The sequence below is a fragment of the Drosophila bipectinata genome, chromosome 3R, assembly GCF_030179905.1.
Source record: "Drosophila bipectinata strain 14024-0381.07 chromosome 3R, DbipHiC1v2, whole genome shotgun sequence".
NCBI classification, from domain to species: Eukaryota; Metazoa; Arthropoda; class Insecta; order Diptera; family Drosophilidae; genus Drosophila; species Drosophila bipectinata.
In genome coordinates, this window is record NC_091739.1 from 4,947,786 (window position 1) to 4,974,150 (window position 26,365).

The window sequence follows — 26,365 nt, forward strand, 5'->3', positions numbered from 1 at the left end:
TTAATAAGTTAAATCTGTAATCTATTAAGATAACAGTGTGGAAATAATAATAATATGGAAATAAAAGACAGTTCCTTTCCTTCGTTTGCAGCAAATTTCCACAAATCGGCGAATAAACCAACATGTTCAACAGTATTTAGAATTTATTGTACCTTCAGCTGAACAACATCATACCCGCTTGGAAGCATGACATCCCGAAAGAAGGTTCTGCTGGGCCACTTATAGCGTGGTAGTACTTCTTTTAAAAGCTCAACAAAGCCTTCGTCATTTACTCAACTTGAAGGACTAAACTCTCTTTCACGACTACGTTCATTGTCAGAGCGGCTTTTTAGAGTCATGTTCTATCATGTTCATGACTCATGATAGAAAGGCACAAAGAACTTTCCTTCGACATAAGAATTTGTTCTTTGCTGCAACTCGACTGCAAGCGCTTAAGATGGCCAAGGAGATTGAAGGAATTCCCTAAAGTCTTAAGCCACTTACCGCAGTGGTAGCAAATTCCTTACTGGTTTTCGCTGTTTTTTTTAAAGTGCTCCCATACAATTGAAGGCTCTTTTTTAATATTTGGTGCTGACTTCGGCCCTAATTCATCCATCACCTCCATTACTATTAATAAAATAAATAACTTTGAAACGTATGTTAATTTGACCGGTAATTACCGGTCTAAGATTATAAACTTTTAAATTATTCTTCATCCCATGTTCGTCGGCGTAAATTCTTAAGAAAAAATTAAATCAAAACCAAAAAAGTTCTTAATAATACATATGAACAAACTTGTTCTAAATTTATAAAAATTTAATAAATAAAATTAATAAATAAATAATAAATTAATTTTAATTTAACGTTTTCTGTCACCTAGATCAGATTTATTAGAAAATATTGTTAGGGGAAAAACCTCATATTTAGAAGAAATTCTCGGTAGTATCGATGTGTCACTCGATTGTTCTTCACACTTAGTCGATCATTTGTGTGGAGATTTAAAATCAGATGCGAGAGAATTAACACCGCCCGGAATTTTTGTTTGCTTATATAAAGTTCCTTTTTGTTGGTAACGGTGGAAGATTTATTTGGCCTCGGGTTAATGCGAGAGTATTCGTTTTACTTCAACTCGGAGCGGTACTTATAAAAAAAAAAGAGAAAAAAATTTTTTATGAATTGTACTTTTTATTAGAACATATTCGTTTTTGTTTTTTGTTACGATCAAATCTACGACAAGAATGGCCGACGAGGTCAAGGCTTCCATCCCTTCCTCGGAGCATGCCAATTTTAAAACACAAAAGTTCTCACCAATAAAAAAAAATATTTAACGATGATTAAGAAATGAAGTAGATTTAGTTGAGATAGAATCCTTATGAACCAAGTCAATCAAGCTTAAGAAACCAGGTGAATGTGAATAATTCAACGTTCCAAACACAAAAAGCTGAAAATACTTTTCATCTTTAATATTAAAAATTATCGATATGCAATATATATTTTAATATTAAAACAAGAAAGGAAAGCTAACTTCGGGCGGAGCCGAAGTTTATATACCCTTGCAGCTAAAACCGGATATATATCGCAAACATCGGATATAGTTGGCCGATCCTTATGAAATTTGGTAGGATGGATCAAAATATAATCTGTACCAAGTTCCAGCTTTCTATCTTCAAAAACACAAAAGTTGGGTCATTTCCGATCGTTCAGTTATATGGCAGCTATAGGATATAGTCGGCCGATCCTAATGAAATTTGGTAGGTCGGATCATCTGACCAAATATATAATCTGTACCAAGTTCCAGCTTTCTATCTTCAAAAACACGAAAGTTGGGTCATTTCCGATCAATCAGTTATATGGCAGCTATAGGATATAGTCTGCCGATCCTTATGAAATTTAACATGTCGTAATGTTTTGCCAAAAATAGCTCTCATGTCAAATTTGAACTCTCTAACTCTAAAAACACCAAAGTTATACCATTTCCGATCAATCAGTTATATGGCAGCTATAGGATATAGTCGGCCGATCCTTATGAAATTTGGCATGTCGTATTATTTTGCCAAAAATAGCTCTCATGTCAAATTTGAACTCTCTAACTCTAAAAACACCAAAGTTATACCATTTCCGATCAATCAGTTATATGGCAGCTATAGGATATAGTCGGCCGATCCCGGCCGTTCCGACTTATATACTGCGTGCAAAGGAAAGAAGGGTGTGTGCAAAGTTTCAAGACGATAGCTTTAAAACTGAGAGACTAGTTTGCGTAGAAACAGACAGACGGACAGACGGACAGACGGACAGACGGACAGACGGACAGACGGACAGACGGACATGCTCATATCAACTCAGGAGGTGATCCTGATCAAGAAAATATATACTTTATAGGGTCGGAGATGTCTCCTTCACTGCGTTGCACACTTTTGGACAAAATTATAATACCCTCTGCAAGGGTATAAATATATTAATATTAATTATTTAATTTAATTATTTAATATTAAAAAAATATATCGATATGCAATATACCGCAATTATTTGGGCTATTTAAGACGGCACATGGAAATGGAACAAAAAGGTGTGTCTGATTCAGGGACTGGAAATAAGACTTATTTTTTTTTTGTGTTTTTTTTTCTCGCGGTCTTTTAGAATTTGGAAATGGCTTGTGCATCAATAAGAGCATCAGCTAGCATTCCTGTATTCATCATAAAGCTTAGAGGCCCAGACGACCGAGAGGCGCTCAAGAAAAATGTTTGGAAACTTAAACATAATTTTCTTGGGTGAAGGGGGAACTGTTGATGCCAGTGGCCAAATTCCCTAACTTTGGGGCTGGGAACGTACCGGACACCCACCACGCCGGAGCATTTCCCAAACTTTACATGCATCGAGAAATTTGGTTTCTCCTTGGTAAAGGGGCACCACTCGCAGTGGTGCACCTTGCCCTCCTTCAAGCACCCCTCAAAGTGCCTGGTCAGGGCTTTCAGGCTCCTGCAGTCCTTAAAGCAGTACGGACACTGCCGGTCCGTGGTCGTCCAAACGCCCCCTTGCCCATCAATGTGCCAGGTGGGCACGGCGGCCCCGCATAAATTTAAATTTAACTCTCGAGCGGGCGCCAGCGACACTATATTTTTGCCCACAAAAATTGTGCCCACAATTCCCTAATTTTGGGGCCGGGAACGTACCGGACACCCACCATGCCGGAGCATTTCCGAAACTTTATATGCATCGAGAAATTTGGTTTCTCCTTGGTAAAGGGGCACCAATCACAGTGGTGTAACGTGCAACCTTATGTTTCCCAGTATTGAACACAGATCTGACTTCGCGGGGCACGCTATAGTATCCGGCTTTTGCTCGTCGGCTTTGGGGGTGGAGGTCTTGCTAATTCAGATCTGGTCCCTGGTTATTATTATTAATCAAGAAATTGAGCGTGCTTGCGACGACATACGCAATTTAAGCGTAGATAAAAGAGAGAAACCGGGAAAAGGTAAATTAATTCCAGAAGATAGATTAAACCAGGGGTTCCCAGCCCCATTGCTCTCGGAGCTCCTTTGTTGTTGGAATTGCTCGTTATATGGGAAATGAAATTTTATATATGTATGTACGTGTGTGGCTCGTAGCATAGGCAAGGGCTAAATACAAAAACAATTTTTCGTTTTTCGAGTTAAGCAACAACAATTGTATAGTGTCTCAGCTTTTCGTACTAATACGAAGGCACTTTGTTTTTTTATTACCGAAAACTTTTCACTGCAAAAAATTACTTTTGGTTGAGATCTCAAAAAGAATGGTTAACATCTGAGCTATGAATTTCTTTTATTTATAACTTTATTACAGTTTTTAATTTTTATTTCATAAATATTTTTGTATTACTTTTTTCCCTTGAAAATTGTACTATAATTTTTTTCAGTATACCGACATGACTTGCAAAAAAAATTTCTAGCTTTAATGCAGAGGTCGGCACGGCCCTATCTCGGGGGCATAGGAAATTTCTCTGCCCGAGCTCTGCCACACACACACAGTATAAATGTGTGAAACGTCATGCTCACAGCCTACTTTCTGCTATACGTTACTAACACTAATGCGGTAAAATCATATCAATGTATTGGGGTGCCGATCACTGCTTTAATGTATTGGTGATTTTTTGCATTGGTATTCGAGTTTGCTCTGTCCTATGCTGAGCTTGGGCACCCCTGGATTAAACTAAGAGGAGGAAAAGGAAAATTCGGAAAACGAGACGCAGATGTTATTGCGTTTGTGGCCCGCCCTACCTAAGATCACTGGATCCAAATTTAATTCGCGTGATCCCTTTAGGTACCCTTACGACCGCATCATCATTGGCAGAGTTCTAACGGAAAAAATTACTCCATAGCTTTGTTTAAATTCATTTTTTAATAATCTAAATTAAATTCTATGTCTAAGGTGGAATAAAGAACAGAATAATTTCATGAAATTAGGCAGGAATTAACAATTTAGTATAAGATGATCTTAATCTTAATAAGGCTTAACATTTATAAAGATATATAGAAAAGTTCCTAGTAGACAACATAGGTATAAGCTTTACTTAAATTTCTAATCGTTCTTACTGACATAAAATATCTTTTGTGGTTCTCATTTTTTTTTTAGGGTTTTCATTTGTTCAATTTAATTTTTCTTTGCTAGTATTATTATTTATTTGATAAATTTAAAAATTAGGAATCATGTAAAATTTAAAAATTTTTTTTTTTTTTTTTTTTGTAATAAAAGAAATTTTAATTTTTCCACTTTAATTTGCTTTTAGCTGGGGTTGTTTTGTTTTTTTAATTTTGTTTGTATATTCTTTTATAATCATCAGAATGTGAATGCCGAGTATGCATTAACCAACGAACAAGATTTGTTTTATAGTGACTCACTTTGTGTACTCTCCACGACGAAGATCGATCTCCCGAGGGGTACCTGCAATAGAACAGCGACTTTGGTTCGCCAGGGGTTAAATAGATACCGAGCATTCATCTGTTTTAGACAACCAGCTATTTTCTTAAACTAATAATATTTCCAGAGACCTAAGATTCCTAATATTTACATAATTGTATTTTTTTTTTTTTTTCTTTGTATATTTTTATGTTTTCATAATTTCTTTTTCTACCCTTTCTTTTCTTTTTCTTTATATTATTTAATGTTTTTATAATTTCTTTTTCTACACCTACATATATTTCCTGTTCTGAACAATATTTGTTTAAGTTTGATTTTCATTTAGTATTTAAATTAATTTTATTTCCAATTTTTTTTCCAGTGCAGCCATCGCATATTATAGGTTAAATGTGGATAAAATTCCGACACTGGGCGAATTTATAGTTTTTTTTTTTTTTTTTTAATAATAATTTACACCAATCGAAAATGAAAGATTATTCCCAGTGTCGTGGCTGATCACTATTGTTTTGTTTGGACGATGGCCTGGTATATGACAATTTTGGTGGACTACATATTGGCTCTGAACTAAGCAGCTATTTTATGTGGCCTAGTTGATTGCCGTTGCTCAGGTAGCTAGACAGGGTGAGCTTCTGAGGCGGTTACAAAAAAAATATAAATAAACGAGCGGGTTTTCTGCCCGCTAAGATGGGGCGAACGCTGGTAGACCTTTAGGTCTAGCCAGCTGCTGGTGCTGGGTTGTTGGGGTGCTCCTGAGGACGCGGGGGGACCGCGTGGCTTGGCTCCCGGAGGGTGCTCCTGTAGACGCGGGGCGTGGCTCCAAGTACGGCGTCCAAGGGGTGCTCCAGTAGACACTACGTGTCCCGTCTATCTCTCGGCGATGTCCGGGTAATCCCTCGATGCCCGCGAAACTCCGCACTTGCTGTAGCCGCGGATGGCCAAGGCGGTCCGATTATCCACTGGGACCCAAAGGAAAAATCTAATGAAAAATCTAATCTAATCTAATGAAAAGTCAGAAACCGGCTCAAGCCAAGTCGTTTAATTTTTTTGGCTTACCTAGGCAGCCGCCAAAATAAATAAATGAATAAGCCACTTTCTCTTCCGGAACACTTGTATATATATATTTCCGACTTGGTGAGCGGCACTCGGATTAAACGCGTGTGATCGCTTCGAATAACTTTTGACGAAAAGAACGTATCCGGAATTCGGATACGGGTCAGCAAAGTTGGCTGCGATGCAGAGCCGAGCTTTGCATTGCGACTCTGTCATGCATATCAGCTGGTCTATTGCACCTGTAGCTGCGGGTACACTAATTTGGTAATGCCAACGCTAAGTGCATATGTACCTATGTAAGAATAGAGCATACTTCCAGGCTAACTATATATATATACGCGCTTGCGCAACGCTTCAGGCGCTGTTACAGTGGTGCACCTTGCCCTCTTTCAAGCACCCCTCAAAATGCCTATTCTGGGCCCTCAGGCTCCTGAGGTCCTTAAAGCAGTACGGACTCTGCTGGTCCGTGGTCGTCCAAATGCCCCCTTGCCCATCAATGTGCCAGGTGGGCACGGCGGCACCGCATAAATTTAAATTCAACTCCCGAGCGGGCGCCAGCGACACCGGCGACACTGCGTCCTCCTCCTCCCCAGCCAAAGCCTCCGTAATCAAAGACTCCCAGGTCAAAGGCTGGGCCACTGGCTCCTCCTGGGCCACTGTCCCCATAGTGCATTTGGAATCGGCCAAATTCCCCATAGTGCATTAAAAGGAAGCCCTTCGAGCAGTGTGACCAGATGCATGTTGCATGACGATGGGGATTTTTTTAGTCCCAAAAACGGTATATAACGCGGCCTTCCCTCCAGTCCCATTCAGTTGTCAACAGCTCGCCAAACGCTTGACTTCCCGCTTTTTATTTTATTTTCTTTTTTTTTTTAATCTTGTGCCTTTAATTTGGCTCAACTGGTTCTGTAATATTTTTTTTTTTACCGGTCTATCAGAATTTGGAAATGGCTTGTGCATCAATAAGAGCATCAGCTAGCATTCCTGTATTCATCATAAAGCTTAGAGGCCCAGACGACCGAGAGGCGCTCAAGAAAAATGTTTGGAAACTTAAACATAATTTTCTTGGGTGAAGGGGGAACTGCTGATGCCAGTGGCCAAATTCGCTAATTTTGGGGCCGGGAATATGCCGGACACCCACCACGCCGGAGCATTTCCCAAACTTTACATGCATCGAGAAATTTGGTTTCTCCTTGGTAAAGGGGCACCACTCGCAGTGGTGCACCTTGCCCTCCTTCAAGCACTCCTCAAAGTGCCTGGTCAGGGCTTTCAGGCTCCTGCAGTCCTTAAAGCAGTACGGACACTGCCGGTCCGTGGTCGTCCAAACGCCCCCTTGCCCATCAATGTGCCAGGTGGGCACGGCGGCACCGCATAAATTTAAATTTAACTCTCGAGCGGGCGGCAGCGACACTATATTTTTTAAATTAAATTATTTGCTTTAAATGCACTTCAAAATTCGATAGTTCTTTCTAATACAGACAGAATTCGCAGTAATAATAATAATACTACTATATTTACTATAATACTATTATCTATTATATTTATAATTTATATATTTATATTTATAATTTATATCTATTATAATTACTATTATCATTATATATAATAATAAAAACGATAAAAAAAATTAATTAAATCTGGCTCGGAATAGGCGGCTGGAGTGGAGCTGGGAAAAGGCGGGAAGGAGGATTAGCAGGTGGATTAAGCAGCCCTTCCCACAGTGCCCACAATTCCCTAATTTTGGGGCCGGGAACGTACCGGACACCCACCATGCCGGAGCATTTCCGAAACTTTATATGCATCGAGAAATTTGGTTTCTCCTTGGTAAAGGGGCACCAATCACAGTGGTGCACCTTGCCCTCTTTCAAGCACCCCTTTTTCAAGGCGGGGGCGGCATCGACACCGGCGGGGGCATCCACACCAGCGGCGGCGGCGTGGGCATCGAAACTGGCGGGGGCGGCGTGGGAAAGATTTGTTAGTACATATAAAGCTATTTGAAATTTGTTAAGCTACGAGCAGTTAGTAAGGAAATTTAAAATTATTTATTTTAAATTAGAGGGACAGGAAAGAGTTGTAATAGAGTAGAGACCATTGTAGTTCGATTTTTAGAAAAGGGTCATGCAGTGCATATGTCGAACTACAATGGCTAAGGAACAGAGGACTAAAGTTTCGAGTCCTTCTATTAGGAATGTTACATTTTAAACGTGTTAGTAAATGCTGGCTATCTACATCCCCGTTAAAAAGGTTATGCAGAAAAACGACACCGAGCATTATCCTATGATTTGTTTTGTCCTATGAGTTCAAAAAAATTGAACCACCAATTGAACCAACTTGCAGGGAGTGGGAAAAGGCCACATATACCATTTTTTAACGGTGAATCCGGAAAGACAATAAACTTTTATTTCGATTTAATTATGGATAAGAACTATTTCTCAATTTTTATGAAAAAAAATAAAAATAAAAATTTTGATTCAATTTTTATTAAAAAAATTGAAAATAAGAGTAATATTTCCATTTTTATTATAAAAATTACTTCTATACCAAGTGGACTATTAAAAAAAAACGGTTAACATATTTGTAATCTGTGGCGCAGTACCTTTCAAATGATGTATCGTCACCGTAAATCGGAAAGTACCAATTTCAGTGCAGAAAATGCTCTTTCAATGTTCTTAAAGGACATAATCAAGGATTCCTCAATTCAATTTATTTAGTTATATTTCTACTAGAAATTTTCAAGTGTGGGTCAACCATGTAAAAGTACACACCGAGTTTCTTAAAATTCTTTCGATCATATTGAACTATTTGTTGTCTATTTTTTTCGGCAGACTAGAACAAAATAATTTTAGCTCGTCAATTTCTTTCCTAAAGAACATTTATTTATTCAGTTTTAAAAACAACAGTTTTTTTATGGACTCCGATGATAAGTTACACCGTAAATCCGAAATTTCAGTGCAGAAAATGCTCTTTTTACCGAAACCTGGATAGCAGGCACACTATGCAACACTTTTGCTAGTTGGTAGAGACGAGGATATGTAAACTTTTTGCCTTCCCAGTATTCCATTATATTCTCATGCAGTCCAATTTGCTTCGGAGAGTATGTGTGATTCGCCATCATCGTCATCGGATTCCTCATTTTCCGAGTTCACCTCAATGGAGCTAAGGAAATACTTCAGTAGAGAACATGTGCTCTGGGATGCTCCATCAATCTGACTTAACGACGAAATTTGGATTTCAGATGAAACTTCCAGTAGTTTTTGCTTTCCTAAAAATAAATATAAATAATTTTAGAATAATTATTGCATTACTTTTACAATACGCGATTACCTTTTTATTTAGGGCTAGTATTTTTCGCAATAATGCCGCTAAGTGATTTTTAGATGAGATGAGTTTGAGTTTTTTTCTGAATCAGAATCTGATTCTGAAGTGTTTGCATTGAACAAACATGTAAAAAATGCGTTCATAGACTTAGTCATAGAGGAAATACTTCCTTTGGCTGTTCTTGAAGCGAAGGGCTTTAAAACACCGACACCACAAATCGTTGGCTTAAATATGCAAGTGTCGTAACCTCTAGAAACAATGGGATTTGGAGAAAAAAAATTTTGTCCCATGAAAACGGAGATGATGGCCAATCTAAACAACCGAATTTTACGAACCGAACTATTAGACGATGTGAGCGCGAGTGAAGCTTCTTGTAGCGTGTGATCGGTTAGTGTGCCCGAATGGTGCGCAGAGGAAAAGGCCAAAGACAGTGCCGATTGACTCGCCACGCGTTACAAATTTTATCCCGTTTGTATGGAAAATTTTATATATATGCCGGCCGATTTGGATGAAATTCGTTTTTCAGATATATATTGTCTTTAGAAATAGTCATTGACTAGGAAAAAATAGTCATAGCAAAAAACCTTCCAGTACTGCCGCTACGCGATTTGTGGGGGCGGCAAATGTGTTAGTGCAAAAATTTTTAATGGTATTAGAATTTGAATTTACAAAGGCACACCCTGCAAAATTTTCTTGAACTGAGCCGTCAGTAAAAAGGATTTCAAAACCTTTTTTATTTAAAAAGTCAAGTTTTTCTTTTAAAAGCGAGTTAACTAATGACGTGCTAGACGATTTCTTATTTGGGATAATGCCCTTAAAAAAATCCACATCCATCGAAATTTTCCGAGATTTGTAAGAAAAAACATTTAGATTAGCAATTGAATCAAAAATATCCTTGAATTCCGAGTAAACCTTTATGTAGCTAGGGTTTTTTGCTGCGAAATCATTAGCCAAAAGAGAGGCTTTATCATGGTAAACCATGAGCGAAAATTTTGGCCAATTCTTTCGCAGTAGCAAATTTTAATCTATATTCCGGAGGAAGTTCACCTGCTAAATGGTATATTATGTTAATGGGAGTCGATTTAATAAGTCCAAGGGATTTCCTAAGGAAGAAATTTGCATGAACCTGAATACTTTTTTGTCACCGTTTTCGAAATGCAAGCGAAAGAAGAACTGGCGTATTCTTATTTTAGCCTAACAAAAGCCTTAAAAAGGTTAAGGGCCTTGCTGGGATGAATGCCAAAACGACATCCACTTAACATATTTAAAAACATATTGGATTAATTAGTTTTGGCTATGATATGTTTAACATGTCCTAAAGAGGAATTATTTGTACAAATTGTCCTACCTAAATAAATAACCTGATCTACATCGTTAATAGCTATGTTATTACACATAATATTTAATAATTTCCTATTATTATTAAAATGCATCATAGACAATTTTCGAGGATTAAAAGTTTATATTTTTAGGGAAATGTGCAATTCTATAAATTTAACATTATGTTCAAGAACATTTCTTGCAGTTGTAAAATCTTTTTCAAAAGTAAGGAGAAAGAAATCATCCGCATATTGAAATAAAATGCTTTGCTGATCACTTATGGCATGCAAATCAGAGGTGTACAGATTAAAAAGTATTGGGCTAAGGCAGCTACCCTGGCTGACTCCTTTACTCACAGTAATCTCGGAGTTACCCATAGTTAATATTCTTTTACTTAGAAAGCCGATTATAAAATTAATAATTAAAGAGTTAAAACCACTGTCTAAAAAAATATTCGCTGAAATTGGGATGTTGACCTAATCAAAAGCTTTACTTATATCTTTTACTTAGAAAGCCGATTATAAAATTAATAATTAAAGAGTTAAAACCACTGTCTAAAAAAATATTCGCTGAAATTGGGATGTTGACCGAATCAAAAGCTTTACTTATATCTAGTACTGCTGCGGTGACATGAAAACCTTTAGCGTTTAGATTAGCTATATTATTAATGACGTCGTTAATGCAGTGAGCTGTATAGTGATTTTTTCTAAAAGCGTAAGACCGATTTGGATTTCGTTTAAAACTATCTACTATTTATCTTTATCAACACTTAAAAGACAAATTGGACGGTTATTTGTAATTATTGATGAATCGGTGTTCTTTTTAGGGACTGGAACAACTTTTATTCTACGCCAAGAATCAGGTACTATGCCATCGTTACAAATTTTATTAACCATAAATACTAAATTTTGGATTTCGTCAAGGGGTAGGGAAAGAAGCATGCTATAGGAAATGTTGTCTAGACCTTTCGCAGAATTTGGATTACGTGATTTTAAAAAATTAGTGAGATCAGATGCCGGAAAGTACAATCTATTTAAGGTTCTTTTAATCTATTAATGTCAAAAGAGGGAACTTCCTTTTGAATACATTCTGGGGTGTCTGGGGCTGAGGAGATCTGATGTGGGAAATCAGAATCCTTATATTGGCTGCTAGTGGGTTTAATTTGCTTATAAAATTTAGAGATTTGATAGTTTGCCACATTTTTTTTACTGACTTTGGATTTGTCAAATTATCTGATAATTTTTCCGTATTTTCCTTTCTTACTTTGTAAAAATAATTATTTAGTTTTTTGTTATTTTCAAAAAAAAACAAGAAAGGAAAGCTAACTTCGGGCGGAGCCGAAGTTTATATACCCTTGCAGTTAAAACCGGATATATATCGCAAACATCGGATATAGTTGGCCGATCCTTATGGGAATAGGAATAAATAATCCAATTTATTACAATACAAAATCTAAAAAAAGTCCCAAACTTCTATCTTCAAAAATACGAAAGTTGATATTTCTACCAAATACCATTTCCGATCGTTCAGTTATATGGCAGCTATAGGATATAGTCGTCCGATCCTAATGGAATTTGGTAGGTTGGATCAACTGACCAAAAATAGAATCTGTATTAAATTCCAGCTTTCTATCTTCAAAAACACGAAAGTTGGGTCATTTCCGATCGTTCAGTTATATGGCAGCTATAGGATATAGTCGGCTGATCCTTATGAAACTTGGCATGACGTAATGTTTTGCCAAAAATAGCTCTCATGTCAAATTTGAACTCTCTAACTCTAACTCTCTCTATCAGTTATATGGCAGCTATAGGATATAGTCGGCCGATCCGGGCCGTTCCGACTTATATACTGCGTGCAAAGAAAAGAAGGGTGTGTGCAAAGTTTCAAGACGATAGCTTTAAAACTGGGAGACTAGTTCGCGTAGAAACAGACAGACGGACAGACGGACATGCTCATATCAACTCAGGAGGTGATCATCATCAAGAATATATATACTTTATAGGGTCGGAGATGTCTCCTTCACTGCGTTGCACACTTTTGACCAAAACTATAATACCCTCTGCAATGGTATAAAATGTGCAAAGCTGAATTGGCAGCACTGAAATATTTTCGGGAAGCCACATCGGGAGTCGTTGATAAAAGGTTGCAAGTGCCAGGGTCAGTGTCAGGGTCATAAAAGTTTAAAAAAACGCTACAAACAGACAACAAAAATTAATGGTCGCTAACGGAACGCCACAAATATTTTTATTGATTGTATTAAATATAATTCGATAAGATGCGATAAATCAGTTATATGGCAGAATATAGTCTGACGATCCCGGCCGTTTCGAATTCTATATGTATATACTAAGTGCATGGAAAAGAAGGATGTGTTATTAAGAATAATAGCAGTTAATATTATTTTTAATAATTTATTTCAATATGATTTCAATTTTTAATTTCGATTAGAGAGGCTATGTGTTTTGCGCAATGGTTTCGGTTATCCAACCCATATATTCAGCCACATCAGTATAGACCGCATACGGATTTTTGCCACATTTCTGTACTCCGTAACTCACGATTCCAGCCTGCACCCAGCGCTGTTTGCCATTGTATAAAGTGGGATAGTTCAGTGGTCCTCCGGAGTCACCACTGCAGCTATCTTTCCCCAAGCCACTGGCGCAGAGTTTTGTGCTCATTGGATTAAAGATGTTGCACTCGGTTAAGTTCAGCCGATTGATGAAAGCTTTTTTAGGGACGTCTGAGAGCTTTTCTTCTTCTGTTATGCCCCAGCCGACAACCTCCATCCGTATGTTGGTTTGACTCTCAAACTGAAGATCTTTTGTTATCGGCAGACATATGGGTCGTATCCAATCGGTAAACTGGACTGGGTATTTTAGGCGGATTAATGCAATATCGTTCACAGCTCTAAAACGTTCATATCCCTCGTGGACAAAACTCTTGTCGACTGGAACGTCCAGGGGTTTATCCAGACACACTGGCTCATCGTCAAAGCTTAAGCAGTCCTCGTCCTTACTAAGATCATGTTCTCCCAGACGGACGGATACCCTGGAAAAAAGGGTATTTTATAAGTAGGTGTGTTTTGTCTTGGGTTGAGCTCCTTTACTTACAGGGTATCTTCGATACAGTGCGCAGCCGTCAAGACAAATTCTGTCAAACAAAAAAATAAAAAAAAAGTGACATAGGATCAATGTTTTATAGAACTTACTCGAAGTGATCAGAGTGCCGCCACATTTAAACCGTGCCCTAATAGGCTGTGTCGTATTAAACTCGAGTATGGCCGCCCACGGCCGAGATCCCAGTCTAACATTGTTACCTCCTAAAACCTTAGGGTCTGAGAAAATACCGCATATTTCATCATTTTCTTTCAGCAAGTCTACTCCTTCAGCATTAAATGGATCCTCACAGCAAAAATATTTTCTCTAGGAGAAGACTTGAGTTAGACTCTGTACTTTAAAGTCACGCGTTGCTTTAGTTACCTTTTCACATATTAAAACTGATTTATTAAACCTTTGCTCCTCGTGGGTTAGGGGAATCCCTTTTTTCTGCTTTTGCACAATAGGCCTAAGAGCCGGGCAATCTTTAGGACGCCGGCATTTGCCTATTTTCTTGTCATGCGTCTCGCAGACTTTAGAATCCACAGGATCTATCCATTGCAGGCTCAGAGTTAGGCAAATCGCCAGAATTAAAAATTTCAAACTCAACATTCTTCCCGTAAGCTAGATTTGCGACTGAACGATCACGGAAGTCATTATATGCGACGAAGGCGTACCACTGATAATACATTATTAATCATAGAATTTCGTTTAACGAAATAAAATTAAAATAAATGTTTATAGTATGAGCATTGGGCATTGGTATGGGCATTTCCCCGGGTCGCGAACGTACTAAGTTTGTACGCAATTAGTGCCAACAAAATTAAAGAAAACAAAATTTTTTGATACTTTTTTTGGCTTTTGGTGAATTTTTTTTCTTATACTTGTTTTTAGATTTTTCATTTTCATAATATTGGCAAAAAACATGAGGTCGCGAACGTACGCGAAATGGACGTCGGTTTTGGCTTGCTCTAGCAAAATCAAAAAATCTGTAATATGTTTTGCCAAAAATAGCTCTCATGTCAAATTTGAACTCTCTAACTCTAAAAACACCAAAGTTATACCATTTCCGATCAATCAGTTATATGGCAGCTATAGGATATAGTCGGCCGATCCGGGCCGTTCCGACTTACATATATACTGCGTGCAAAGAAAAGAAGGGTGTGTGCAAAGTTTCAAGACGATAGCTTTAAAACTGGGAGACTAGTTCGCGTAGAAACAGACAGACGGACAGACAGACGGACAGACAGACGGACAGACGGACATGCTCATATCAACTCAGGAGGTGATCATCATCAAGAATATATATACTTTATAGGGTCGGAGATGTCTCCTTCACTGCGTTGCACACTTTTGACCAAAACTATAATACCCTCTGCAATGGTATAAAATGTGCAAAGCTGAATTGGCAGCACTGAAATATTTTCGGGAAGCCACATCGGGAGTCGTTGATAAAAGGTTGCAAGTGCCAGGGTCAGTGTCAGGGTCATAAAAGTTTAAAAAAACGCTACAAACAGAAAACAAAAATTAATGGTCGCTAACGGAACGCCACAAATATTTTTATTGATTGTATTAAATATAATTCGATAAGATGCGATAAATCAGTTATATGGCAGAATATAGTCTGACGATCCCGGCCGTTTCGAATTCTATATGTATATACTAAGTGCATGGAAAAGAAGGATGTGTTATTAAGAATAATAGCAGTTAATATTATTTTTAATAATTTATTTCAATATGATTTCAATTTTTAATTTCGATTAGAGAGGCTATGTGTTTTGCGCAATGGTTTCGGTTATCCAACCCGTACATTCAGCCACATCAGTAAAGACCGCATACGGATTTTTGCCACATTTCTGTACTCCGTAACTCACGATTCCAGCCTGCACCCAGCGCTGTTTGCCATTGTATAAAGTGGGATAGTTCAGTGGTCCTCCGGAGTCACCACTGCAGCTATCTTTCCCCAAGCCACTGGCGCAGAGTTTTGTGCTCATTGGATTAAAGATGTTGCACTCGGTTAAGTTCGACCGTTTGATGAAAGCTTTTTTAGGGACGTCTGAGAGCTTTTCTTCTTCTGTTATGCCCCAGCCGACAACCTCCATCGGTTTGTTGGTTTGACTCTCAAACTGAAGATCTTTTGTTATCGGCAGACATACGGGTCGTATCCAATCGGTAAACTGGACTGGGTATTTTAGGCGGATTAATGCAATATCGTTCACAGCTCTAAAACGTTCATATCCCTCGTGGACAAAACTCTTGTCGACTGGAACGTCCAGGGGTTTATCCAGACACACTGGCTCATCGTCAAAGCTTAAGCAGTCCTCGTCCTTACTAAGATCATGTTCTCCCAGACGGACGGATACCCTGGAAAAAAGGGTATTTTATAAGTAGGTGTGTTTTGTCTTGGGTTGAGCTCCTTTACTTACAGGGTATCTTCGATACAGTGCGCAGCCGTCAAGACAAATTCTGTCAAACAAAAAAATAAAATAAAGTGACATAGGATCAATGTTTTATAGAACTTACTCGAAGTGATCAGAGTGCCGCCACATTTAAACCGTGCCCTAATAGGCTGTGTCGTATTAAACTCGAGTATGGCCGCCCACGGCCGAGATCCCAGTCTAACATTGTTACCTCCTAAAACCTTAGGGTCTGAGAAAATACCGCATATTTCATCATTTTCTTTCAGCAAGTCTACTCCTTCAGCATTAAATGGATCCTCACAGCAAAAATATTTTCTCTAGGAGAAGACTTGAGTTAGACTCTGTACTTTAAAGTCACGCGTTGCTTTAGTTACCTTTTCACATCTTAAAACTGATTTATTAAACCTTTGCTCCTCGTGGGTTAGGGGAATCCCTTTTTTCTGCTTTTGCACAATAGGCCTAAGAGCCGGGCAATCTTTAGGAAGCCGGCATTTGCCTATTTTCTTGTCATGCGTCTCGCAGACTTTAGAATCCACAGGATCTATCCATTGCAGGCTCAGAGTTAGGCAAATCGCCAGAATTAAAAATTTCAAACTCAACATTCTTCCCGTAAGCTAGATTTGCGACTGAACGATCACTGAAGTCATTATATGCGACGAAGGCGTACCACTGATAATACATTATTAATCATAGAATTTCGTTTAACGAAATAAAATTAAAATAAATGTTTATAGTATGAGCATTGGGCATTGGTATGGGCATTTCCCCGGGTCGCGAACGTACTAAGTTTGTACGCAATTAGTGCCAAAAAATTAAAGAAAACAAAATTTTTTGATACTTTTTTTGGCTTTTGGTGAGTTTTTTTCTTATACTTGTTTTTAGATTTTACAACAACTTTTATTCTACGCCAAGAATCAGGTACTATGCCATCGTTACAAATTTTATTAACCATAAATACTAAATTTTGGATTTCGTCAAGGGGTAGGGAAAGAAGCATGCTATAGGAAATGTTGTCTAGACCTTTCGCAGAATTTGGATTACGTGATTTTAAAAAATTAGTGAGATCAGATGCCGGAAAGTACAATCTATTTAAGGTTCTTTTAATCTATTAATGTCAAAAGAGGGAACTTCCTTTTGAATACATTCTAGGGTGTCTGGGGCTGAGGAGATCTGATGTGAGAAATCAGAATCCTTATATTGGCTGCTAGTGGGTTTAATTTGCTTATAAAATTTAGAGATTTGATAGTTTGCCACATTTTTATACCCTTGCAGAGGGTATTATAATTTTGTCCAAAAGTGTGCAACGCAGTGAAGGAGACATCTCCGACCCTATAAAGTATATATATTCTTGATCAGGATCACCTCCTGAGTTGATATGAGCATGTCCGTCTGTCCGTCTGTCCGTCTGTCCGTCTGTCCGTCTGTCTGTCCGTCTGTCTGTCCGTCTGTCTGTCTGTTTCTACGCGAACTAGTCTCTCAGTTTTAAAGCTATCGTCTTGAAACTTTGCACACACCCTTCTTTCTTTTGCACGCAGTATATAAGTCGGAACGGCCCGGATCGGCCGACTATATCCTATAGCTGCCATATAACGGATTGATCGGAAATGGTATAACTTTGGTGTTTTTAGAGTTAGAGAGTTCAAATTTTACAGGAAAGCTATTTTTGGCAAAACATTACGACATGCCAAATTTCATAAGGATCGGCCGACTATATCTTATAGCTGCCATATAACTGAACGATCGAAAATGACCCAACTTTCGTGTTTTTGAAGATAGAAAGCTGAAACTTAATACAGATTATATTTTTGGCCAGTTGATCCATCCTACCAAATTTCAATAGGATCGGCCGACTATATCCTATAGCTGCCATATAACTGAACGATCGGAAATGACCCAACTTTCGTGTTTTTGAAGATAGAAGTTTGGGACATTTTTTTTAGATTTTTTATTTTAGTTAATTGGTTTTATTATGATGTAATCATAAGGATCGGCCAACTATATCCGATGTTTGCGATATATATCCGGTTTTAGCTGCAAGGGTATATCAACTTCGGCTCCGCCCGAAGTTAGCTTTCCTTTCTTGTTTTTACTGACTTTGGATTTGTCAAATTATCTGATAATTTTTCCGTATTTTCCTTTCTTACTTTGTAAAAAGAATTATTTAGTTTTTTGTTATTTTCAAAAAAAAACAAGAAAGGAAAGCTAACTTCGGGCGGAGCCGAAGTTTATATACCCTTGCAGTTAAAACCGGATATATATCGCAAACATCGGATATAGTTGGCCGATCCTTATGGGAATAGGAATATATAATCCAATTTATTACAATACAAAATCTATAAAAAGTCCCAAACTTCTATCTTCAAAAATACGAAAGTTGATATTTCTACCAAATACCATTTCCGATCGTTCAGTTATATGGCAGCTATAGGATATAGTCGGCCGATCCTAATGGAATTTGGTAGGTTGGATCGACTGACCAAAAATAGAATCTGTATTAAATTCCAGCTTTCTATCTTCAAAAACACGAAAGTTGGGTCATTTCCGATCGTTCAGTTATATGGCAGCTATAGGATATAGTCGGCTGATCCTTATGAAACTTGGCATGACGTAATGTTTTGCCAAAAATAGCTCTCATGTCAAATTTGAACTCTCTAACTCTAACTCTCTCTATCAGTTATATGGCAGCTATAGGATATAGTCGGCCGATCCGGGCCGTTCCGACTTACATATATACTGCGTGCAAAGAAAAGAAGGGTGTGTGCAAAGTTTCAAGACGATAGCTTTAAAACTGGGAGACTAGTTCGCGTAGAAACAGACAGACGGACAGACAGACGGACAGACAGACGGACAGACGGACATGCTCATATCAACTCAGGAGGTGATCATCATCAAGAATATATATACTTTATAGGGTCGGAGATGTCTCCTTCACTGCGTTGCACACTTTTGACCAAAACTATAATACCCTCTGCAATGGTATAAAATGTGCAAAGCTGAATTGGCAGCACTGAAATATTTTCGGGAAGCCACATCGGGAGTCGTTGATAAAAGGTTGCAAGTGCCAGGGTCAGTGTCAGGGTCATAAAAGTTTAAAAAAACGCTACAAACAGAAAACAAAAATTAATGGTCGCTAACGGAACGCCACAAATATTTTTATTGATTGTATTAAATATAATTCGATAAGATGCGATAAATCAGTTACATGGCAGAATATAGTCTGACGATCCCGGCCGTTTCGAATTCTATATGTATATACTAAGTGCATGGAAAAGAAGGATGTGTTATTAAGAATAATAGCAGTTAATATTATTTTTAATAATTTATTTCAATATGATTTCAATTTTTAATTTCGATTAGAGAGGCTATGTGTTTTGCGCAATGGTTTCGGTTATCCAACCCATATATTCAGCCACATCAGTATAGACCGCATACGGATTTTTTCCACATTTCTGTACTCCGTAACTCACGATTCCAGCCTGCACCCAGCGCTGTTTGCCATTGTATAAAGTGGGATAGTTCAGTGGTCCTCCGGAGTCACCACTGCAGCTATCTTTCCCCAAGCCACTGGCGCAGAGTTTTGTGCTCGTTGGATTAAAGATGTTGCACTCGGTTAAGTTCAGCCGATTGATGAAAGCTTTTTTAGGGACGTCTGAGAGCTTTTCTTCTTCTGTTATGCCCCAGCCGACAACCTCCATCCGTATGTTGGTTTGACTCTCAAACTGAAGATCTTTTGTTATCGGCAGACATATGGGTCGTATCCAATCGGTAAACTGGACTGGGTATTTTAGGCGGATTAATGCAATATCGTTCACAGCTCTAAAACGTTCATATCCCTCGTGGACAAAACTCTTGTCGACTGGAACGTCCAGGGGTTTATCCAGACACACTGGCTCATCGTCAAAGCTTAAGCAGTCCTCGTCCTTACTAAGATCATGTTCTCCCAGACGGACGGATACCCTGGAAAAAAGGGTATTTTATAAGTAAGTGTGTTTTGTCTTGGGTTGAGCTCCTTTACTTACAGGGTATCTTCGATACAGTGCGCAGCCGTCAAGACAAATTCTGTCAAACAAAAAAATAAAAAACAAGAAAGGAAAGCTAACTTCGGGCGGAGCCGAAGTTTATATACCCTTGCAGCTAAAACCGGATATATATCGCAAACATCGGGTATAGTTGGCCGATCCTTATGAAATTTGGTAGGATGGATCAAAATATAATCTGTACCAAGTTCCAGCTTTCTATCTTCAAAAACACAAAAGTTGGGTCATTTCCGATCGGTTAGTTATATGGCAGCTATAGGATATAGTCGGCCGATCCTAATGAAATTTGGTAGGTTGGATCAACTAACCAAAAATAGAGTCTGTACTAAATTCCAGCTTTCTATCTTCAAAAAGACGAAAGTTGGGTCATTTCCGATCGTTGAGTTATATGGCAGCTATAGGATATAGTCGGCCGATCCTTATGAAATTTGGCATGTCGTATTATTTTGCCAAAAATAGCTCTCATGTCAAATTTGAACTCTCTAACTCTAAAAACACCAAAGTTATACCATTTCCGATCAATCAGTTATATGGCAGCTATAGGATATAGTCGACCGATCCCGGCCGTTCCGACTTATATACTGCGTGCAAAGGAAAGAAGGGTGTGTGCAAAGTTTCAAGACGATAGCTTTAAAACTGAGAGACTAGTTCGCGTAGAAACAGACAGACGGACAGACGGACAGACGGACAGACGGACATGCTCATATCAACTCAGGAGGTGATCCTGATCAAGAATATATATACTTTATAGGGTCGGAGATGTCTCCTTCACTGCGTTGCACACTTTTGGACAAAATTATAATACCCTCTGCAAGGGTATAAAAAGTGACATAGGATCAATGTTTTATAGAACTTACTCGAAGTGATCAGAGTGCCGCCACATTTAAACCGTGCCCTAATAGGCTGTGTCGTATTAAACTCGAGTATGGCCGCCCACGGCCGAGATCCCAGTCTAACATTGTTACCTCCTAAAACCTTAGGGTCTGAGAAAATACCGCATATTTCATCATTTTCTTTCAGCAAGTCTACTCCTTCAGCATTAAATGGATCCTCACAGCAAAAATATTTTCTCTAGGAGAAGACTTGAGTTAGACTCTGTACTTTAAAGTCACGCGTTGCTTTAGTTACCTTTTCACATATTAAAACTGATTTATTAAACCTTTGCTCCTCGTGGGTTAGGGGAATCCCTTTTTTCTGCTTTTGCACAATAGGCCTAAGAGCCGGGCAATCTTTAGGACGCCGGCATTTGCCTATTTTCTTGTCATGCGTCTCGCAGACTTTAGAATCCACAGGATCTATCCATTGCAGGCTCAGAGTTAGGCAAATCGCCAGAATTAAAAATTTCAAACTCAACATTCTTCCCGTAAGCTAGATTTGCGACTGAACGATCACGGAAGTCATTATATGCGACGAAGGCGTACCACTGATAATACATTATTAATCATAGAATTTCGTTTAACGAAATAAAATTAAAATAAATGTTTATAGTATGAGCATTGGGCATTGGTATGGGCATTTCCCAGGGTCGCGAACGTACTAAGTTTGTACGCAATTAGTGCCAACACAATTAAAGAAAACAATATTTTTTGATACTTTTTTTGGCTTTTGGTGCATTTTTTTCTTATACTTGTTTTTAGATTTTTCATTTTCATAATATTGGCAAAAAACATGAGGTCGCGAACGTACGCGAAATGGACGTCGGTTTTGGCTTGCTCTAGCAAAATCAAAAAATCTGTAATATGTTTTGCCAAAAATAGCTCTCATGTCAAATTTGAACTCTCTAACTCTAAACTCTAACTCTAACTCAAAGTTATACCATTTCCGATCAATCAGTTATATGGCAGCTATAGGATATAGTCGGCCGATCCGGGCCGTTCCGACTTACATATATACTGCGTGCAAAGAAAAGAAGGGTGTGTGCAAAGTTTCAAGACGATAGCTTTAAAACTGGGAGACTAGTTCGCGTAGAAACAGACAGACGGACAGACAGACGGACAGACGGACATGCTCATATCAACTCAGGAGGTGATCATCATCAAGAATATATATACTTTATAGGGTCGGAGATGTCTCCTTCACTGCGTTGCACACTTTTGACCAAAACTATAATACCCTCTGCAATGGTATAAAATGTGCAAAGCTGAATTGGCAGCACTGAAATATTTTCGGGAAGCCACATCCGGGAGTCGTTGATAAAAGGTTGCAAGTGCCAGGGTCAGTGTCAGGGTCATAAAAGTTTAAAAAAACGCTACAAACAGAAAACAAAAATTAATGGTCGCTAACGGAACGCCACAAATATTTTTATTGATTGTATTAAATATAATTCGATAAGATGCGATAAATCAGTTACATGGCAGAATATAGTCTGACGATCCCGGCCGTTTCGAATTCTATATGTATATACTAAGTGCATGGAAAAGAAGGATGTGTTATTAAGAATAATAGCAGTTAATATTATTTTTAATAATTTATTTCAATATGATTTCAATTTTTAATTTCGATTAGAGAGGCTATGTGTTTTGCGCAATGGTTTCGGTTATCCAACCCATATATTCAGCCACATCAGTATAGACCGCATACGGATTTTTGCCACATTTCTGTACTCCGTAACTCACGATTCCAGCCTGCACCCAGCGCTGTTTGCCATTGTATAAAGTGGGATAGTTCAGTGGTCCTCCGGAGTCACCACTGCAGCTATCTTTCCCCAAGCCACTGGCGCAGAGTTTTGTGCTCGTTGGATTAAAGATGTTGCACTCGGTTAAGTTCAGCCGATTGATGAAAGCTTTTTTAGGGACGTCTGAGAGCTTTTCTTCTTCTGTTATGCCCCAGCCGACAACCTCCATCCGTATGTTGGTTTGACTCTCAAACTGAAGATCTTTTGTTATCGGCAGACATATGGGTCGTATCCAATCGGTAAACTGGACTGGGTATTTTAGGCGGATTAATGCAATATCGTTCACAGCTCTAAAACGTTCATATCCCTCGTGGACAAAACTCTTGTCGACTGGAACGTCCAGGGGTTTATCCAGACACACTGGCTCATCGTCAAAGCTTAAGCAGTCCTCGTCCTTACTAAGATCATGTTCTCCCAGACGGACGGATACCCTGGAAAAAAGGGTATTTTATAAGTAGGTGTGTTTTGTCTTGGGTTGAGCTCCTTTACTTACAGGGTATCTTCGATACAGTGCGCAGCCGTCAAGACAAATTCTGTCAAACAAAAAAATAAAAAAAAAGTGACATAGGATCAATGTTTTATAGAACTTACTCGAAGTGATCAGAGTGCCGCCACATTTAAACCGTGCCCTAATAGGCTGTGTCGTATTAAACTCGAGTATGGCCGCCCACGGCCGAGATCCCAGTCTAACATTGTTACCTCCTAAAACCTTAGGGTCTGAGAAAATACCGCATATTTCATCATTTTCTTTCAGCAAGTCTACTCCTTCAGCAATAAATGGATCCTCACAGCAAAAATATTTTCTCTAGGAGAAGACTTGAGTTAGACTCTGTACTTTAAAGTCACGCGTTGCTTTAGTTACCTTTTCACATATTAAAACTGATTTATTAAACCTTTGCTCCTCGTGGGTTAGGGGAATCCCTTTTTTCTGCTTTTGCACAATAGGCCTAAGAGCCGGGCAATCTTTAGGACGCCGGCATTTGCCTATTTTCTTGTCATGCGTCTCGCAGACTTTAGAATCCACAGGATCTATCCATTGCAGGCTCAGAGTTAGGCAAATCGCCACAATTAAAAATTTCAAACTCAACATTCTTCCCGTAAGCTAGATTTGCGACTGAACGATCACGGAAGTCATTATATGCGACGAAGGCGTACCACTGATAATACATTATTAATCATAGAATTTCGTTTAACGAAATAAAATTAAAATAAATGTTTATAGTATGAGCATTGGGCATTGGTATGGGCATTTCCCCGGGTCGCGAACGTACTAAGTTTGTACGCAATTAGTGCCAACAAAATTAAAGAAAACAAAATTTTTTGATACTTTTTTTGGCTTTTGGTGAATTTTTTTCTTATACTTGTTTTTAGATTTTTCATTTTCATAATATTGGCAAAAAACATGAGGTCGCGAACGTACGCGAAATGGACGTCGGTTTTGGCTTGCTCTAGCAAAATCAAAAAATCTGTAATATGTTTTGCCAAAAATAGCTCTCATGTCAAATTTGAACTCTCTAACTCTAAAAACACCAAAGTTATACCATTTCCGATCAATCAGTTATATGGCAGCTATAGGATATAGTCGGCCGATCCGGGCCGTTCCGACTTACATATATACTGCGTGCAAAGAAAAGAAGGGTGTGTGCAAAGTTTCAAGACGATAGCTTTAAAACTAGGAGACTAGTTCGCGTAGAAACAGACAGACGGACAGACAGACGGACAGACGGACATGCTCATATCAACTCAGGAGGTGATCATCATCAAGAATATATATACTTTATAGGGTCGGAGATGTCTCCTTCACTGCGTTGCACACTTTTGACCAAAACTATAATACCCTCTGCAATGGTATAAAATGTGCAAAGCTGAATTGGCAGCACTGAAATATTTTCGGGAAGCCACATCGGGAGTCGTTGATAAAAGGTTGCAAGTGCCAGGGTCAGTGTCAGGGTCATAAAAGTTTAAAAAAACGCTACAAACAGAAAACAAAAATTAATGGTCGCTAACGGAACGCCACAAATATTTTTATTGATTGTATTAAATATAATTCGATAAGATGCGATAAATCAGTTACATGGCAGAATATAGTCTGACGATCCCGGCCGTTTCGAATTCTATATGTATATACTAAGTGCATGGAAAAGAAGGATGTGTTATTAAGAATAATAGCAGTTAATATTATTTTTAATAATTTATTTCAATATGATTTCAATTTTTAATTTCGATTAGAGAGGCTATGTGTTTTGCGCAATGGTTTCGGTTATCCAACCCATATATTCAGCCACATCAGTATAGACCGCATACGGATTTTTGCCACATTTCTGTACTCCGTAACTCACGATTCCAGCCTGCACCCAGCGCTGTTTGCCATTGTATAAAGTGGGATAGTTCAGTGGTCCTCCGGAGTCACCACTGCAGCTATCTTTCCCCAAGCCACTGGCGCAGAGTTTTGTGCTCATTGGATTAAAGATGTTGCACTCGGTTAAGTTCAGCCGATTGATGAAAGCTTTTTTAGGGACGTCTGAGAGCTTTTCTTCTTCTGTTATGCCCCAGCCGACAACCTCCATCGGTATGTTGGTTTGACTCTCAAACTGAAGATCTTTTGTTATCGGCAGACATATGGGTCGTATCCAATCGGTAAACTGGACTGGGTATTTTAGGCGGATTAATGCAATATCGTTCACAGCTCTAAAACGTTCATATCCCTCGTGGACAAAACTCTTGTCGACTGGAACGTCCAGGGGTTTATCCAGACACACTGGCTCATCGTCAAAGCTTAAGCAGTCCTCGTCCTTACTAAGATCATGTTCTCCCAGACGGACGGATACCCTGGAAAAAAGGGTATTTTATAAGTAGGTGTGTTTTGTCTTGGGTTGAGCTCCTTTACTTACAGGGTATCTTCGATACAGTGCGCAGCCGTCAAGACAAATTCTGTCAAACAAAAAAATAAAATAAAGTGACATAGGATCAATGTTTTATAGAACTTACTCGAAGTGATCAGAGTGCCGCCACATTTAAACCGTGCCCTAATAGGCTGTGTCGTATTAAACTCGAGTATGGCCGCCCACGGCCGAGATCCCAGTCTAACATTGTTACCTAATAAAACCCTAGGGTCTGAGAAAATACCGCATATTTCATCATTTTCTTTCAGCAAGTCTACTCCTTCAGCATTAAATGGATCCTCACAGCAAAAATATTTTCTCTAGGAGAAGACTTGAGTTAGACTCTGTACTTTAAAGTCACGCGTTGCTTTAGTTACCTTTTCACATATTAAAACTGCTTTATTAAACCTTTGCTCCTCGTGGGTTAGGGGAATCCCTTTTTTCTGCTTTTGCACAATAGGCCTAAGAGCCGGGCAATCTTTAGGACGCCGGCATTTGCCTATTTTCTTGTCATGCGTCTCGCAGACTTTAGAATCCACAGGATCTATCCATTGCAGGCTCAGAGTTAGGCAAATCGCCAGAATTAAAAATTTCAAACTCAACATTCTTCCCGTAAGCTAGATTTGCGACTGAACGATCACGGAAGTCATTATATGCGACGAAGGCGTACCACTGATAATACATTATTAATCATAGA

At 38.6% G+C, this 26,365-nt stretch overlaps 4 protein-coding genes and 2 long non-coding RNA genes across 8 annotated transcripts; all 6 read right to left on the bottom strand.

Moving 5' to 3' along the window:
• Nucleotides 1–5,008: 5,008 nt before the first annotated feature.
• Nucleotides 5,009–6,223, bottom strand: LOC108127422 (uncharacterized). 2 transcript variants are annotated; one of them, XR_001773417.3, is made up of 2 exons: nucleotides 5,926–6,223; nucleotides 5,009–5,860 (listed from the first exon to the last, which is right to left on the bottom strand). It is a non-coding gene; the product is annotated as an uncharacterized lncRNA (long non-coding RNA). The 2 variants fall into 2 exon arrangements; XR_001773418.3 differs by having other exon boundaries at nucleotides 5,009–5,870.
• A 6,754-nt stretch (nucleotides 6,224–12,977) lies between these two features.
• On the bottom strand, nucleotides 12,978–15,757 carry LOC108127404 (serine protease grass-like). The gene is made up of 4 exons (XM_070281967.1): nucleotides 15,530–15,757; nucleotides 13,769–13,982; nucleotides 13,671–13,710; nucleotides 12,978–13,608 (listed from the first exon to the last, which is right to left on the bottom strand). The coding sequence occupies exons 1-4, from the start codon at nucleotides 15,755–15,757 to the stop codon at nucleotides 13,014–13,016; spliced, it is 1,077 nt and encodes a 358-aa protein (XP_070138068.1). The 3' UTR covers nucleotides 12,978–13,013.
• A 60-nt stretch (nucleotides 15,758–15,817) lies between these two features.
• On the bottom strand, nucleotides 15,818–16,378 carry LOC122321636 (uncharacterized). Its single transcript, XR_011443367.1, has 3 exons — nucleotides 16,179–16,378; nucleotides 16,082–16,121; nucleotides 15,818–16,019 (listed from the first exon to the last, which is right to left on the bottom strand). It is a non-coding gene; the product is annotated as an uncharacterized lncRNA (long non-coding RNA).
• A 3,059-nt stretch (nucleotides 16,379–19,437) lies between these two features.
• Nucleotides 19,438–21,468, bottom strand: LOC122321637 (serine protease grass-like). The gene is made up of 4 exons (XM_043212395.2): nucleotides 21,241–21,468; nucleotides 20,970–21,183; nucleotides 20,095–20,134; nucleotides 19,438–20,032 (listed from the first exon to the last, which is right to left on the bottom strand). The coding sequence occupies exons 1-4, from the start codon at nucleotides 21,466–21,468 to the stop codon at nucleotides 19,438–19,440; spliced, it is 1,077 nt and encodes a 358-aa protein (XP_043068330.1).
• Nucleotides 21,469–22,361: 893 nt separating this feature from the next.
• LOC122321638 (serine protease grass-like) lies at nucleotides 22,362–23,955 on the bottom strand. The gene is made up of 4 exons (XM_043212397.2): nucleotides 23,907–23,955; nucleotides 23,378–23,503; nucleotides 23,280–23,319; nucleotides 22,362–23,217 (listed from the first exon to the last, which is right to left on the bottom strand). Exons 1-4 carry the CDS (start codon nucleotides 23,953–23,955, stop codon nucleotides 22,623–22,625), a joined length of 810 nt encoding a protein of 269 aa, XP_043068332.1. The 3' UTR covers nucleotides 22,362–22,622.
• Nucleotides 23,956–24,623: 668 nt separating this feature from the next.
• Nucleotides 24,624–26,283, bottom strand: LOC122321639 (serine protease grass-like). 2 transcript variants are annotated; one of them, XM_070281526.1, is made up of 4 exons: nucleotides 26,046–26,283; nucleotides 25,775–25,988; nucleotides 25,678–25,717; nucleotides 24,624–25,615 (listed from the first exon to the last, which is right to left on the bottom strand). In XM_070281526.1, the coding sequence occupies exons 1-4, from the start codon at nucleotides 26,271–26,273 to the stop codon at nucleotides 25,021–25,023; spliced, it is 1,077 nt and encodes a 358-aa protein (XP_070137627.1). In that variant the 5' UTR covers nucleotides 26,274–26,283; the 3' UTR covers nucleotides 24,624–25,020. The 2 variants fall into 2 exon arrangements, with proteins under 2 accessions (XP_070137627.1, XP_070137626.1); XM_070281525.1 differs by having other exon boundaries at nucleotides 25,678–25,988.
• Nucleotides 26,284–26,365: the final 82 nt, after the last annotated feature.

Excerpts from the sequence above, each read along its gene's own strand:
- LOC108127404 (XM_070281967.1), bottom strand. The coding sequence starts at position 15,757 with ATGGAGGTTGTCGGCTGGGGCATAACAGAAGAAGAAAAGCTCTCAGAC. Across the intron at positions 13,983-15,529 it reads GCTGGGTGCAGGCTGGAATC|AGAAAATATTTTTGCTGTGA; the intron begins GTGAGTTACGGA and ends GTCTTCTCCTAG. Across the intron at positions 13,711-13,768 it reads CGGCACTCTGATCACTTCGA|AATTTGTCTTGACGGCTGCG; the intron begins GTAAGTTCTATA and ends TTTGTTTGACAG.
- LOC122321637 (XM_043212395.2), bottom strand. The coding sequence starts at position 21,468 with ATGTTGAGTTTGAAATTTTTAATTCTGGCGATTTGCCTAACTCTGAGC. Across the intron at positions 20,135-20,969 it reads CGGCACTCTGATCACTTCGA|AATTTGTCTTGACGGCTGCG; the intron begins GTAAGTTCTATA and ends TTTGTTTGACAG. Across the intron at positions 20,033-20,094 it reads CACTGTATCGAAGATACCCT|GGTATCCGTCCGTCTGGGAG; the intron begins GTAAGTAAAGGA and ends CCTTTTTTCCAG.
- LOC122321638 (XM_043212397.2), bottom strand. The coding sequence starts at position 23,955 with ATGTATTATCAGTGGTACGCCTTCGTCGCATATAATGACTTCCGTGAT. Across the intron at positions 23,320-23,377 it reads CGGCACTCTGATCACTTCGA|AATTTGTCTTGACGGCTGCG; the intron begins GTAAGTTCTATA and ends TTTGTTTGACAG. Across the intron at positions 23,218-23,279 it reads CACTGTATCGAAGATACCCT|GGTATCCGTCCGTCTGGGAG; the intron begins GTAAGTAAAGGA and ends CCTTTTTTCCAG.
- LOC122321639 (XM_070281525.1), bottom strand. The coding sequence starts at position 26,273 with ATGTTGAGTTTGAAATTTTTAATTCTGGCGATTTGCCTAACTCTGAGC. Across the intron at positions 25,989-26,045 it reads CAGTTTTAATATGTGAAAAG|AGAAAATATTTTTGCTGTGA; the intron begins GTAACTAAAGCA and ends GTCTTCTCCTAG. Across the intron at positions 25,616-25,677 it reads CACTGTATCGAAGATACCCT|GGTATCCGTCCGTCTGGGAG; the intron begins GTAAGTAAAGGA and ends CCTTTTTTCCAG.